The following is a 13,202-nucleotide window of genomic DNA, read 5'->3' on the forward strand; positions in this document are numbered from 1 at the left end:
TTGGTTCAGTTTAAAAATCAAAGTTTTTTAAAATTCGAGTTATAACTATAACTATTATGCAAATCATAATTGCCACCCCTAATATTTTCATTCTACAACAAAACTATATAAATTAAAGAGATTAATTATTTAATTTACAAACAAACAAAATGAGAAAACCAAATATTATTTAACTGTTTGTTAAATAATTTAACAATATAATTAACAAACTATTAATGCTACATTATACAAATATATATATATATATATATATATCCTATTGTTTGTGTTTAATATTCAGTTCAATGGATATATATCCAAAAACTACTATATTATATACCATTATACCTAAAACAAAATTAATATACTCAAAACTATTAATATAGATATATGGATCTTACATTTAGAAAATAGGTCGAAATATTATATTATACTCTCTATTAATAAACAAAACAAATTATATTTGAATTTTTTAAAAAAAAAGTTATAGCCCCGCGGTGTACCGCGGGTCCAAATCTAGTGTTTAGTTAAATTGAAACAAAAGCATGCATAAACAGACAAAAATATTATCTTAATTAAGAAGCCCAAACAAAAATGATTTGATTTTTGAGGCCCAAAGTCAATAAGAAGCCCAAACTTCGAAGCGACTCACACCGCAAACGGCACCCATTTTATAATCTCTTTTGCAAAACGTCACGGCCTTTAGTTTCAAATCCCCAAACTTGTCTGAAATGAATCTCAGGAATCAGATTCCGACGAAGAAAAAGATGGATTCCGATGAAGAGATTGTGCAACACCATCCACAATCCGAATTAAAAAAATAAACCGGCGATATGAAACAATGATTATACCCGAGATAACCACAAGTACTAAACAATTGTCTGTTTATCAACTTAGTTGGTTTATGTATCTTATGTCATGTAAACCAATAAAACCAAACCGGCTTCATCATCGAACCCAAACCGCTGCATCAATCTCATCTCTAGCCTTCTTGTATAGCTCGAGCCTCTTTGCACATTGCACTCTCCTTTCCATCAATGCCGGGTTCTCATCTAATAACTGTCCCAACCGTTTCCCCTGCTAAAAAAATAACCAGACTCAAATCCTCAAACCGGAGCTAAAACCAAACTTAAACCAAACTGAATTAACCGAAAGTAAGAGACAACAAACCTGACTCTGACTGATCTGTGCATAGAAGTAATTAAGCAAAGAGAGTTTCGCTTGTCTAACTTGGCAATGAACAACAGCCTTAGGAATAGTGTTAACAAGTGTCTCTGCAACCATCTTGATATAAGAAGCAACATTTGAAGCTATCTTTCTGAACTGTCCTTCACCATATTGGTCTGTTGTTGTTGTTGTTGTTGGTGAAGAAAGAGACACGTTTTGGCTTTCTACATGAAGCTTGCGAAAGAAGTCAACCGTTAGATATGATGATTCCATGTCGACTAATCTAAGAACTGACTTCATGCTTTCTTCACGAAACTTGTCTAGTGATGAGTTTGCTGCAGCAACTAACTCAATTTGTAGTGAAGGGAAACGTTTTAGCTCCTGCATTGTTTGCACAACAAGAATCAATAACCACTTTTTTTACATTTATGTATCTAAAACAACAACCAATCTTACCTCGGTTTCTGAGATTGCTTTCCTTACAAGCTCTTTTAAGATTAAATGAATCTGTTACAATCACATAGTCACATTCGTTACGATCTTATTATATAGATACCGATGAAAGAGTGAAGTGAACAAAAGGTATAAAGGAGCTTACAGCATTCACAGAAGCTTCAGCTGGACCTCTAAAATGATTTAGTGATCCTTCAATGAGACGACGATAACCCAATTCTGGTGCTATCAAGTGAGGTTGATAGCCATCAGATTCTGATACAATTCTCTTAACACTTTGCAATGAAAGATGACGATCAAATGGAAGTTTTTTAATGGCTGTTGGAAGATTGTAGTCAAAGATTCCGTAGATGCGTGCACCTCCAGGACGCCTAAGATTTTTCATCAATCACAGGTTACAAGAAAGTTGGGGAAAAATGATTCAAGAATTGTGTTTTTTTTTTTTTTACCCGCCATCCAAATGCTCTTTGAATATCTTTTCAAATGCTCGACACATTCCCAAGATAGTGTATAGTTGAGCCTGAAACCAACAAAATTTTAGCTTACCACAGAAATATATGCAATTCATAACATTTCTTTAAAGTGTATATATGTACTCACTCCAGCATCAATCGCGACAGGCCTGCCCAATTGGTCTAACTCTCTTTCGAGTTCCTCGATGTTGTTGTTGATCAAGGATAGGATACTTGGAATACGGGACCTTATAACAGATTCTAAGAGCTGGAAAATGAAAGACCACAACTTAAAAACAGAACGACCAAAATCTCATTCATGCGTATAAGTGTTTGGTTTGAATAAAAAAACCTTAGAGAGAAGCTTTGCAAGATATTCTGATCCCATTCTTGTGGCTAAGTGACCATAGTCAGGGCTGGTTTCAAAGTATTCTCGCTCTTTCCTTCTCGCAACCATCATATCAACATTCTTATTAATATCTGCTTGTGAACGGTTCACTATCCCAACCCAAGGATATTTCAGCCTGTAAGACCTTCCTTCGATAACCTTATCGAGGAAAAGATTCAATCAGAGTCGATATATAATACTCAATATCGTCATGAGGCATGTAAATTCTTAAATAACTACTTCAAACAATAGCAACAAGGAAGAAACTTACGTCCAGTGCATTAGTTCCTTTGTCCATTAAGTCTAACTTTGTCAGCACTCCAAACGTTCTATCACCTAAAACAGTGTTTAAGTCAGAAAACTGTATCATTGTTTTATAGAGAGAGAAGGATTATTTTCCCCAATCCACAGTACATTTTCTGAAACAAACAGAACAAAACAAACCTGTTGGATCCACTTCTTTTGCGAGCTTCATCGCATCCGATGTAGCTATGTCTTGATTAGCAGGAGATATTGCTAGTATAAGACAGTTAGGCTGTGAACAAAAGATTATCATCACATCATCACCAAGCCAAGAAAAGTGCAAGAAGTAGTGATTACTCACCTTTTCAACGTATGAGCGAACCATGGTTTCGATATCCTCAACTATAGTATCTGGCTGTCCTTCTGAAAACAAATTGACAATGTTAACAAGTAACTAGAAGCACCAAACAATAAACAAAAGAAGAGCCAAACCAAAAACATACCAACGGCAACTTTAGTCAAACCAGGTAAATCAATGAGAGTAAGATTCACAACTGTTTTCAATAGAAACAAAAACTAATGTTAGTTGCATCATTCATAGAAGGGAAAGCCACGGTTTTCGCGATAAATAACCGACCATTGGGAGAGAAAATGCTAAGGTGAATAGGAATTGGAGAAATCTGTTTGTTCTTCCCAGTGATTCTATCAGTCTCATCCTCAATCTCCTTTCTAACCAAAGCTGGGACACAAAATACATTTCAGTAACATAAATATGATTTGATTCATTATCGCCAAAAACACACATTCATATATAAATTTACATACAGAAATTGGTGAATTTCTTCTTGGTAAGGTGGAGAAACTCAGCGTAATCCTCTGTTCCATTTTCAGTCTTATGAAGTTGTAAAACCAAAGGCCGTCTCGTAACGATACCTACAAAAATCAAATTCTCCTTCCATTGTTCTAACGATCAATCATAGATGAGTAAAAAAAATCGAAACTTTGGTTTTGATCACAAACCGGATCCTCTGGGAAGAAAATCTCTCCCGACGATGCTCTCTAGAACCGAAGATTTACCAGAACTCTACATGAAGAAGAAGAACAAAACCCTTAAAAGACAAGCTTAAGTGGAAAAACTAAGTCAGATTTATCTGATTGAGACGAAACCTGGCCACCAACGACGGCGACGGAAGGAAGAGCTTCCCAGAGAGAAGATAGAGCGTTATTACCGCCGCCATGATCGCCGACTGTGGTGCATGCTCTCTGTATCGTATTAACCAACAAGATCAAACTCTCCATTGTCGTTAACTTCAAAAATCCAGAGACGAAGAAGAAGAATGCCAAGACGTGAGACGAACGCAGATGGACCTGAGAACGAAGGAAGAAACGAGAAAAAAGAGAGAGCGGGCGTTTTCAATATGATAAACCAAAACCAGTCCAATATTAATTTATTTATTTTTGGCATTATCCATTTATTATTATAAGTAAAATTTAAAATTTACTGAAAATCATTTAATACTTGATATTTTTACCAATTTTATGTCGTCAAGCGATTAATTATCTACTTTAAAAAAAAAACAAAACTCTCTTTACCATTGGTTATTCAAACCCAAATATAACTCAAATCTCAATATTTTGGTAAAGATTTAAAGTTTTAATTTTTTTCAGTTTCAAAGTTCAAAATTACTTTAATATTAATCATGTTATATTTATTTTTTAAAATATCCTTCCATATTTCAATATACCTTTTCAAGTATAGATTGATGTTTTTTTTTTTTTTTTTTCAAAGATTGATGTAATTTCAAAAACAAAATTAGTAAATGAAAATTAAGGCCCAATAATAAATAACTGGCCCATCATTAAAGAATTAAACAGGCTTTAAATCCAGTATATGCCTGAAGTGGAAGTGTCAAGGGCCACGTGGCTAGCCCAAGAAGAAACGGACGAACAAGCGTGTGGGATACATAAAACGACGACGTCTCGAATCACCTAACATTTGTCGGCTTCCACCATCCACGAGCTCCCATCTTTTTCTTGCGGTCACATGCTTCGTTTTCCCTTTCAAAAAAAATGTATATACACTGATCAAATTGACATTTGTTTTTCTTGTTCGTCGTCCGCAATAATCACCACTACGATTTTATTTCATGATTGTGTTTCAAATAATACAAAAGAAAGTGGATTACTTTCCATGTATATCTAGAATTGGATTCTTACCATATCTTTGAATTCTCGATCATACAATTATTATTTTGCATAATTCTATCATTAATTATTTCAAGATATCATCAAACGCATATAGACTTGAATAGTATCACAAATTAGACCAACGCTTAATAACAACCATATATGTACAAAATTTAAACGTGTTGTTATACAAAACAAAAGGAAACCACCAATAACTAATTAGGTATTTTGCCACAGAATTTCTACGAAATTGTTCATATAACGTTGACATAGAGTGTCCTAAGCAAGTACGGTTAGTCTAAAACAGTTTTAATGAGTCAAATTAAGAGGACGTTTAGTTTTACAAAAGTTTTTTAAAGTAATAAACTAATCATTACAAAACCCAATAGAGAATGAAGTAATAACTAATCATTACATAACCCATTGTGTGATGAAGTGATGTTTGTTTTGACAATGATAAAAAAAAAAAAAAAAGCAATGTCAACGACAATACGAATTATGAAAACAATGAAATGTTCATCTCCCCACTACAAGCACACCCAAAAAGAAAAAAATGAATAGTGACGTTAATTAAAAAAATGGGATCATTATCTTTAACCATAAGTATTAATCATCATCTTAATTGCAAAAACAATGTTTTATAAACCAAACAAAGGCTAACGTGTCAAGCCTTTATTACCTGAAAAAAAGTATTTCTATTTTTCTTCTTAAAGAAAAAACAAATCAGAAAATTTCCATTTACTCCGGCGATTCTCTTCTCATTAGATCCTCTCTCTCTCTCTCTCAAAAAGAGAAAATCTCAGAGCCAGAAGAAGACAAATATATCTTTTTTATTCCTCAGATCTTCTTCTTCTTCTAATTCTCTGAAATCGAAGTTTCTCAAAGTGTTTTGTTTTTCCGATGAGGTGTAAGAGACATACAGTAGATTTCAGTAGCAGTATCGGCGTTTGTGCTTCTTGTCTCCGTGAACGACTCTCTTCTCTCGCCGTTTCAACCGCCGCGTCTGAAAACGACGATAACGATCATCGTCATTCTCGGATTTCTCCACCTCCTCTGCTTTTTCCTCGTTCTGTTTCTCCTTACGTTGCTCCGAGAAAATCCGACGCCGGAACCGGAGGAGGAGGAGATTCTGTAGCTTCTTCTAATAACCGATTCTTCGCGACACCGCAAGTGGTTGATCATTCATACGGCGGAGGAGGAGGAGGAGGAAGAGGATCATCGTCATCGGAAAAAGTCTTCGAATCAGACAGATCGTTTAAGAAGAAAAAAAGCGGTTTATCTAGATTCTCAAGCTTCTTCAGAACGAGATCTGACGATTACGATTCGCGTCGCGATTCATGCGACGCGTCCACGTTTTCTCAATCGTCTTCGTCGACGACTTCACGGTCATGGTTTTCGAAAGTTCTCACAGTTCGATCGAAGAAACAATCAACCACCACTACTTGCTACATCGAGGATTTGATTGCCTCTGAATCCAATCATCATCAAAATCGACCTAGACAGAGATATTGTAGAGGAATGTCGCCGGCGGGAGATTCAGCGGCGAACGATGAATCAGTTGAGGAATCTCCAGGGAGATTGAGAAGAACGCCGGCGATAGGAACTCCGGGAAGGAAAAAGACGACGACGATTGGGATTGGTAGAAGTGTATCTGGGATGGCTTTTTGCTTAAGTCCATTAGTGAGAGCTAAACCTAACTGTTCTTCTAACTGGAAAGCGAAATTTCCGCCGGATTTTGGATATTCCGGTGAATTGAAGTCTCCGGCGAAGCCTCACCTTTCAACGGCGGCGTCTTTTTGCGGTAACCGGTCTAAGAAGCTTGTGGATTTAGGTAGAGTTGATCACCGCCGTTGATTTTTTTTGTTGGGGTCAAAATCTGACCGTTCTTTGCGAAATTACCTAAAATACCCTTCACAGGATTTGATATGGAAGTTATTATATATGGTGGTGGCTTTACTATACCAACAGATAAAGAGTGAATTTACTTCTTTTTTTAGTTATTTATATTATAATGTTTTGTGATTGTATATTAAAGGAAGAAATATTCGTTTTTATATTTAGGAGATTAGAAGAACAATGTCGTGTGTTTCTTTTTCTTTGGATAGTCTCTCTTTTTTTCTTATGAATTTTTGGGTGTACACATCAAAAATGACAGATAATAGAAGTAAACCTATGGACTAGTTCATGTCAGAATTGTAATACATTGCAATTATTTTGAAGTCTTCAAAGTTCAAATCTAAAAAAAAAAATCAATGCTTTGTTGGTGATCATAAATGTGACAAATACCCTTGTGTTTCCCTTAATTTAGAAAAACAAAATCTGACAACACTTAGTCTTTAGACATGGTAAAGTCAAAAAGAACCATTCACAAATCCAATTTACTAGTCTCACTTACTAACCAGACACATAAAACCTAAAAAGGAAAGCTAGAGAAAAAATGGGCATATACATCCAATAACATAGGTCTCAATTTCGAGACTTTTTTGAAGATCCAAGTACCGTCTAAGGCCATGTCCAATGGAACGGCAAAACGTTATTTTGGCGTAGGAGGTGTTTACTTTTTCACTCCAACAACACGTTATAATTTGCACTATAATAGTGAGATTCTTTTTTGGTATACAGTATATCACTATATTTGGTGTATGACTGTAGACACGGCAAACACTAAAATAATAATTTTTTAATTTGTTTTGGTACTATTATATATTAAAATAGTTTATTTAGTTAGTAGATAAAATATGATTTGTATTATTGTTTAATAATCTAATTAAGGTTTGTAACTAAAAAAATAATTTATCACACCTACTTTTAAATTTTTTAATTTTAATAATATTAATTAGTAGAAAATATTTAAATTAATACGGAATTTGATAGAAAATACATAATAAAATTCAACTAAACATTGATAACATAAAATTACAAATTAGTACAATGCAATTTATTTTTACTATTTTTGATTTATAGATTGTAATTTGATATTATTAATGAATTAAAACATTATTTTGTATTGTTATACTATTTTAATTTATGTAATATTTATGTGTTTATGTAATTTGATTTTCATTTTGTTACTTTGTTTGTATTTAATTTGTTTAATCTAATATTTTGGTGTATAATATTTATTTCAATACTATGTAATATTTTAATAATATTAATATATTAGTTTAATAATACAATAATATAAAATATGATTTTTAGTGTAACATTTGGTGTTGTGGTTGGAGAAAGAAAAGTTTTAGTATGAAAACTACACCAAATATAGTGTTATTTTAACACTAAAATAGTGCTATGGTTGGAGATGCCCTAAGAGAGTTTCAAAGGTTTAAAAGAGTAAAGACTAAGAGTTTAATACAAATATACGAAGTAAGACCAATTTTAAATTCCATGTGTCCATAGTCGTGAATGAGTATATAAATATAATGAAAATTACACACTATATATGATTCTAAGGGCTTATTAGTAATTTGATATTTTCGTCATCTTACAAAGAGCATTAACGGTCATAAAAGGGAAGTTGGCATTTAATGAAAGGGCTTTTGTTTGAGAGGAGAGAATTGAAATAGTGTTTCTTTCGTGGCTCTACCATCTCCTCTCACCTACATCTTCATTGATTTCAACTTACTCATTCTGTTTTTTTTTTTTTTTTTGAAGGGGTCTATCTTTAATTATTGTCATTATTGCGAATTATGTGTTTGATGAGTTAGTGGGAAAATTCAAATAAAGCACAAGTGTCATTAGAAATCATTTTTTAGTTATTAGTTGGTGCTATGTAATTTTTAGCTATTAGTTGGTAGTTTGGTACTATGTATGAGGATTTTGATTGATAATTACATAATTATGAAATATGAAGTGTCATTAAAATTTTAAAATAGCTTTGTTGGGCTATTCAAAAATATAAAAATACTTTTCAGCTGCAATGAAAGAAAAACAATCGTACAAGTTTCTGTTTTTTTTTTTTTTTTCTTTCAAAAGTATGCGTCCTAATAAGTAATGACATCAAAAAATCATTCAAATAACCTATTTTCTATAAAATTCGTTACGAATAATTAATGCTGATTAAGTGAGTATACTGTATACACATAATTTGGGAATACAGAACTGCTGAGTATACAGATCACTCCAACTGCATTAATCCACCAGAGCTTTTCACGAAGAAAATAGCTTATTTTTCGGGACGATAATGCTTATTTTCTTTCAGGAATTGGAGAAAAATACCTGGGAATAGTGTGAGATTTTGAATTTAATTAGCTCATTTAAGTGTTCTGACCTAACGACATGTGTACGAAATTAATTCTCTGCTTCTTCACGGGTCAAAGATTATAACAATTCTATGCTTCTTTCTCTATCACATGGAAAAGGAAGAAACGAGATAAGTGTGTTTATTAGCAACTCACAAGTTTTATATAATTAAATTCATAGGCTGACAAATCACAGTTTTGAGATAAAAGTAAACAAAAGTACCGAAGCAGAGAGCATTTGCAACTCGAAAGACCGCAAAAGATCAGAGTTAGGGACAAACCACAGCTAAAATAATAAGAAAAAAAAAAGTCTTTCTTAAAACAATCTGATGAAGAAAAAAAGTTGAAAAAGCAGGCAAAAATTTTACAGATGGAAGACGATAATGATCGAATCATGCAAAGGCTTGAGGACTTCGATTTTAGTAGTGTGTTTTGTTGGTCTCTATCGATTTGTTGTTGCCAAATCTAACAAGAGCATCCTCCTGATTGCTGCTGAGCGAGAGATGCATTTGCATTGGAAGACTTGAGATTGACATCAACCATATCCTCTTGCTTTGTTGAAGACAATGTCTCCATTCCCGGCAAAGCTGCTGCTATCTTGCGGAAGAGCGCCTAGCAATAGAAAAAAGCGTTATGGATTTACAGTAATTGTTTAGAGAGTATCTGTGAAAGATCCATACAAATGAGGAGGATGTAAAAATCAGCAGGTTGGATTAAAAGTCTAGGTTAACCAACTATTGATGGTACTAAACAAAGATAGGGCTTAAGTGAAACTTAGTAAAAAAAAAATCTGTTGTCCAGAAACCCTCAGAAATGTGTCAAGCCAAGATCTTTGTTACCTTAATGTTGAAACCCGCTTTGGCACTGGTTTCAATGAACATTACATTAAGTTCACGAGCCTTAGCTTCTGCTTCCTCTATTGACACTTGCCTGAGAAACCAAAAATTTATTACAGAGGCCCATTGGCAGTAACAAATAGTAGTAGGCACCATCAAGTGTCAAAGCGTGTTGACTATAAGAAACCATTTAAATATATGCAGTTGATCACCAAATGATTTCCCATTTATTATCTTGTAGGGTCGTTTTGCAACATACTCAATACCACCAGGAAAGTAAGACATGGTTTGACAACAGTTTGTACTTGAGTACAAAAAAGAGACATCAGAGCGTGTTTAAACAAGGAGGACTACCAAATTTCAGTCTTAGTTGCTATTCAACAGTAATTTGCACACCATGGTTTAACAAGAAACATGTAAAGGAAGGGATGGTAGATCATTATTACCTTTTGTCCACAAGGTCAGTTTTGTTTCCCACAAGCACAACTATGACATCACTACCACGCTCTGTCCTAACCTCATCGATCCACTTAGTAGTGTTTAGGAAGGATTGCCTGCCTATATGTCAATGGAAAACAAAATAAATCTCGAGTTTCACAACGCACAACGGATTGAGATAAAGAAGAAATCAAAACGCATGTATTCATAAGATTTACTAAAGCGGTAAAACCACAGCCACGACATCTTAGATATGGGAAAATATTCACGTGTTTGACAGAAAACAGAGAAAGAGTGAAGGTACACATACTTGCAACATCATACACAATAACAGCAACAGAGGAATCCCTGATATAGCTCGGAATTAGACTCCTGAATCGCTCTTGCCCAGCCGTATCCCTGTCATATGTTTTCGGCTCTCAATATGCATTATCAAAACATGATCTGCAATGTTATTCTTCAGTGTTCGAAAATTGAAAGAGGCTCAAGATCTTACCACAACTGAAGTCTGACCGTTCGATCTTCAAGGTACATTGTCTTCGATAGAAAATCAATACCAATTGTGGCCTATGATTATGAAACAACATAAGATAATGAGAAAAACAAGAACATTCTGTACAATGACTATAAACAAGCATGGTTCATGTACTATAAGGAGCTTAAATGCAATTCTCATATTCAAAAAAAAGACAAGATCAGATGCTTTGATTCATCAATTGAGAACAAATTCGATTAGATAAACAATGATAAGAAGATCACAGAAACATCATCATATTAGTGTAACTACGATCTTCTATGGCACTGAACTCTTTGAGTATGTACAATAAACGAAAATGAGCGATTACAAAAGCCAAAATAACAAACGATGATCTCATTCAGCTGATTATTACGTCCTATACATTGACTCAAACGCGATCTACAAATCAGATCACACATAACTACGCAAAATCGAACGCGAAATCACGAAATCGAATTAAAACCTCGAACTGAAAAACACGATTCCCGTCCATGAAAACGGATCTCAAAATCGATCAAACCCTGGGATTTTCCCGACTATAATCCCCTCGAAATAAAAGCGAACGTTGTGCATCGTCGAGATAATACCTAGATTTGAACGATGAAATCTACCTGGTAAGTATTGTCGAATTTGTCGTACATGAATCGAGTGATGATACTGGTTTTGCCGACGGATTGATCTCCCAGAAACACCAGCTTATACTTGGCGAGTGCCGAGACCGGAGCCATGATTTCTCAAGGATCTAACTCGCCGGACGGATCTGAGAAACGTCGAGATCTCGCTTTGCTGAGAAAAAAAGTTTCCGATATTTACCGGAGAGAGATCCCGTCGCTGTGGAATTGCAAATACTGTATTAGTGTGTTTGTTATTCCTCGAGTAACCAATTGGGTCATTTATGTTAAATTACAAACTATTTGAGATAGTTTACAAAATATGTAAGAACTTAGAAGCAGATTAACGAATTTACTACATTATGGCCTTATGGGCTTCATTTATTATATAAGCCCACGCAGGATATGGGCTAGGCTAATAGTAGTAGTGAGCACGTGACAAGCACGTGTCATCTCTCAGCCCCTTTTGGCTACTTTACTCCCATTTTGTTGTGTCGTCTCTCATCAAATCCCTAAATCTCGAGCTCGAAGAAGAAGACGAAAATGGCACTGAGAAATGCAATTCTTCGTCACCTGAGGGTTCCTGTGCAGAGCCTAGGACTGAATCAGTCTCAAATTGGGTTCCTTGGTTCGATCCGGTCGTTTTCTTCGCACGATGATCATCTCAGCAGAGAAGCTGTCGTCGATAGAGTTCTCGATGTTGTCAAGAGCTTCCCCAAAGTCGATCCCTCTAAGGTCAGCTCGATCTTCTTAAAATTTGGCTAAATATTAAGATTCGGTTTAGACCTGCAATGTATGGGATCAAATCGTGATTCTTATCTTTTGTTTTCCTCATTACTTGAACAAAATGGTTATTTTGCCTTAAACCTTTGTCAATGTTGTAGCTTTTTGGTTGATTTTGTATTAACAATTTGCTAAATTGTATCTGAAACGATGTTGCATTAGTGTTGTTTGTAAATTTGAGGTTATTGTTCTCAATGTGGTTGTTGTTGCTATGAATTTGATTTGATATGGTCAATCTTATGGATTTGGCATTTATGAGTCCTTCATAAAAATGTTTCGACTCTCTCTAAGAGTTGTTTGGTTAGGGTTATTTTGTTGAATGACGTTGTGGTAACTATCTACAGGTTACTCCTGAGGTTCATTTCCAAAACGATCTGGGGTTAGATAGTTTGGACACAGTGGAGATAGTGATGGCTATTGAAGAGGAATTCAAGCTGGAAATCCCAGACAAAGAAGCTGACAAGATCGATTCTTGCTCTCTCGCCATTGAATATGTTTACAATCATCCAATGTCTAGCTAAAAGCTGTGTGCTCTCTCATGGTTTCTTATTCGGTTTCTTCCCCCTTTTTTTGTATGAGGTTCTTCTCTCTTGATAATGGGATTTGCAAATAAATTCACTTCTGTTTTGAGAGCATTGTTATTGACTCTTTTAACAGTTCTAGTTTCTTAAAAGAAAACCTTTTTGCTTGAATCTTGTGAAAGTTGACACTCTTTCTTGAATTAATACGATTTGTCTTATTATTATCAAAAAGTTTCTATGGTAATCTTCAATTCTTCATCACTACTTCAATCCCCTGTTTTAGCTTTTGATAAAGCCCAATTAAGAGTATTGGTCAACTGAAAAGCCCCCAATTTAGTACTCTAAATCTGTCCAAAATCGATGATTAAGATTTGTCGTATTATAAACCC

The 13,202-nt window shown here is 34.6% G+C and overlaps 4 protein-coding genes across 5 annotated transcripts; 2 read left to right on the top strand and 2 right to left on the bottom strand.

Annotated features, from left to right (window-relative positions):
• Positions 1-729: 729 nt before the first annotated feature.
• LOC9318035 (dynamin-related protein 1D) lies at positions 730-4,110 on the bottom strand. Of its 2 annotated transcripts, none has more exons than XM_021029274.1 (15): positions 3,850-4,110; positions 3,703-3,766; positions 3,508-3,615; positions 3,320-3,421; positions 3,186-3,236; positions 3,044-3,105; positions 2,884-2,974; positions 2,711-2,775; positions 2,404-2,598; positions 2,200-2,319; positions 2,049-2,119; positions 1,745-1,970; positions 1,603-1,653; positions 1,150-1,527; positions 730-1,056 (listed from the first exon to the last, which is right to left on the bottom strand). In XM_021029274.1, the coding sequence occupies exons 1-15, from the start codon at positions 3,979-3,981 to the stop codon at positions 928-930; spliced, it is 1,845 nt and encodes a 614-aa protein (XP_020884933.1). In that variant the 5' UTR covers positions 3,982-4,110; the 3' UTR covers positions 730-927. The 2 variants fall into 2 exon arrangements, with proteins under 2 accessions (XP_020884933.1, XP_020884934.1); XM_021029275.1 differs by having other exon boundaries at positions 730-1,059; positions 3,850-4,076.
• Positions 4,111-5,592: 1,482 nt separating this feature from the next.
• LOC9318036 lies at positions 5,593-7,042 on the top strand. The gene has a single exon (XM_021029276.1). It carries the CDS (start codon positions 5,770-5,772, stop codon positions 6,721-6,723), a length of 954 nt encoding a protein of 317 aa, XP_020884935.1. The 5' UTR covers positions 5,593-5,769; the 3' UTR covers positions 6,724-7,042.
• Positions 7,043-9,247: 2,205 nt separating this feature from the next.
• LOC9316193 (ras-related protein RABH1b) lies at positions 9,248-11,870 on the bottom strand. The gene is made up of 6 exons (XM_002881924.2): positions 11,510-11,870; positions 10,878-10,948; positions 10,692-10,780; positions 10,390-10,501; positions 9,947-10,037; positions 9,248-9,719 (listed from the first exon to the last, which is right to left on the bottom strand). Exons 1-6 carry the CDS (start codon positions 11,624-11,626, stop codon positions 9,573-9,575), a joined length of 627 nt encoding a protein of 208 aa, XP_002881970.1. The 5' UTR covers positions 11,627-11,870; the 3' UTR covers positions 9,248-9,572.
• Positions 11,871-11,973: 103 nt separating this feature from the next.
• Positions 11,974-13,032, top strand: LOC9318037 (acyl carrier protein 1, mitochondrial). The gene is made up of 2 exons (XM_002880080.2): positions 11,974-12,244; positions 12,637-13,032. The coding sequence occupies exons 1-2, from the start codon at positions 12,053-12,055 to the stop codon at positions 12,811-12,813; spliced, it is 369 nt and encodes a 122-aa protein (XP_002880126.1). The 5' UTR covers positions 11,974-12,052; the 3' UTR covers positions 12,814-13,032.
• The last annotated feature ends 170 nt before the right edge of the window (positions 13,033-13,202 follow it).

The sequence above is a fragment of the Arabidopsis lyrata genome, assembly GCF_000004255.2.
Source record: "Arabidopsis lyrata subsp. lyrata unplaced genomic scaffold ARALYscaffold_4, whole genome shotgun sequence".
NCBI classification, from domain to species: Eukaryota; Viridiplantae; Streptophyta; class Magnoliopsida; order Brassicales; family Brassicaceae; genus Arabidopsis; species Arabidopsis lyrata.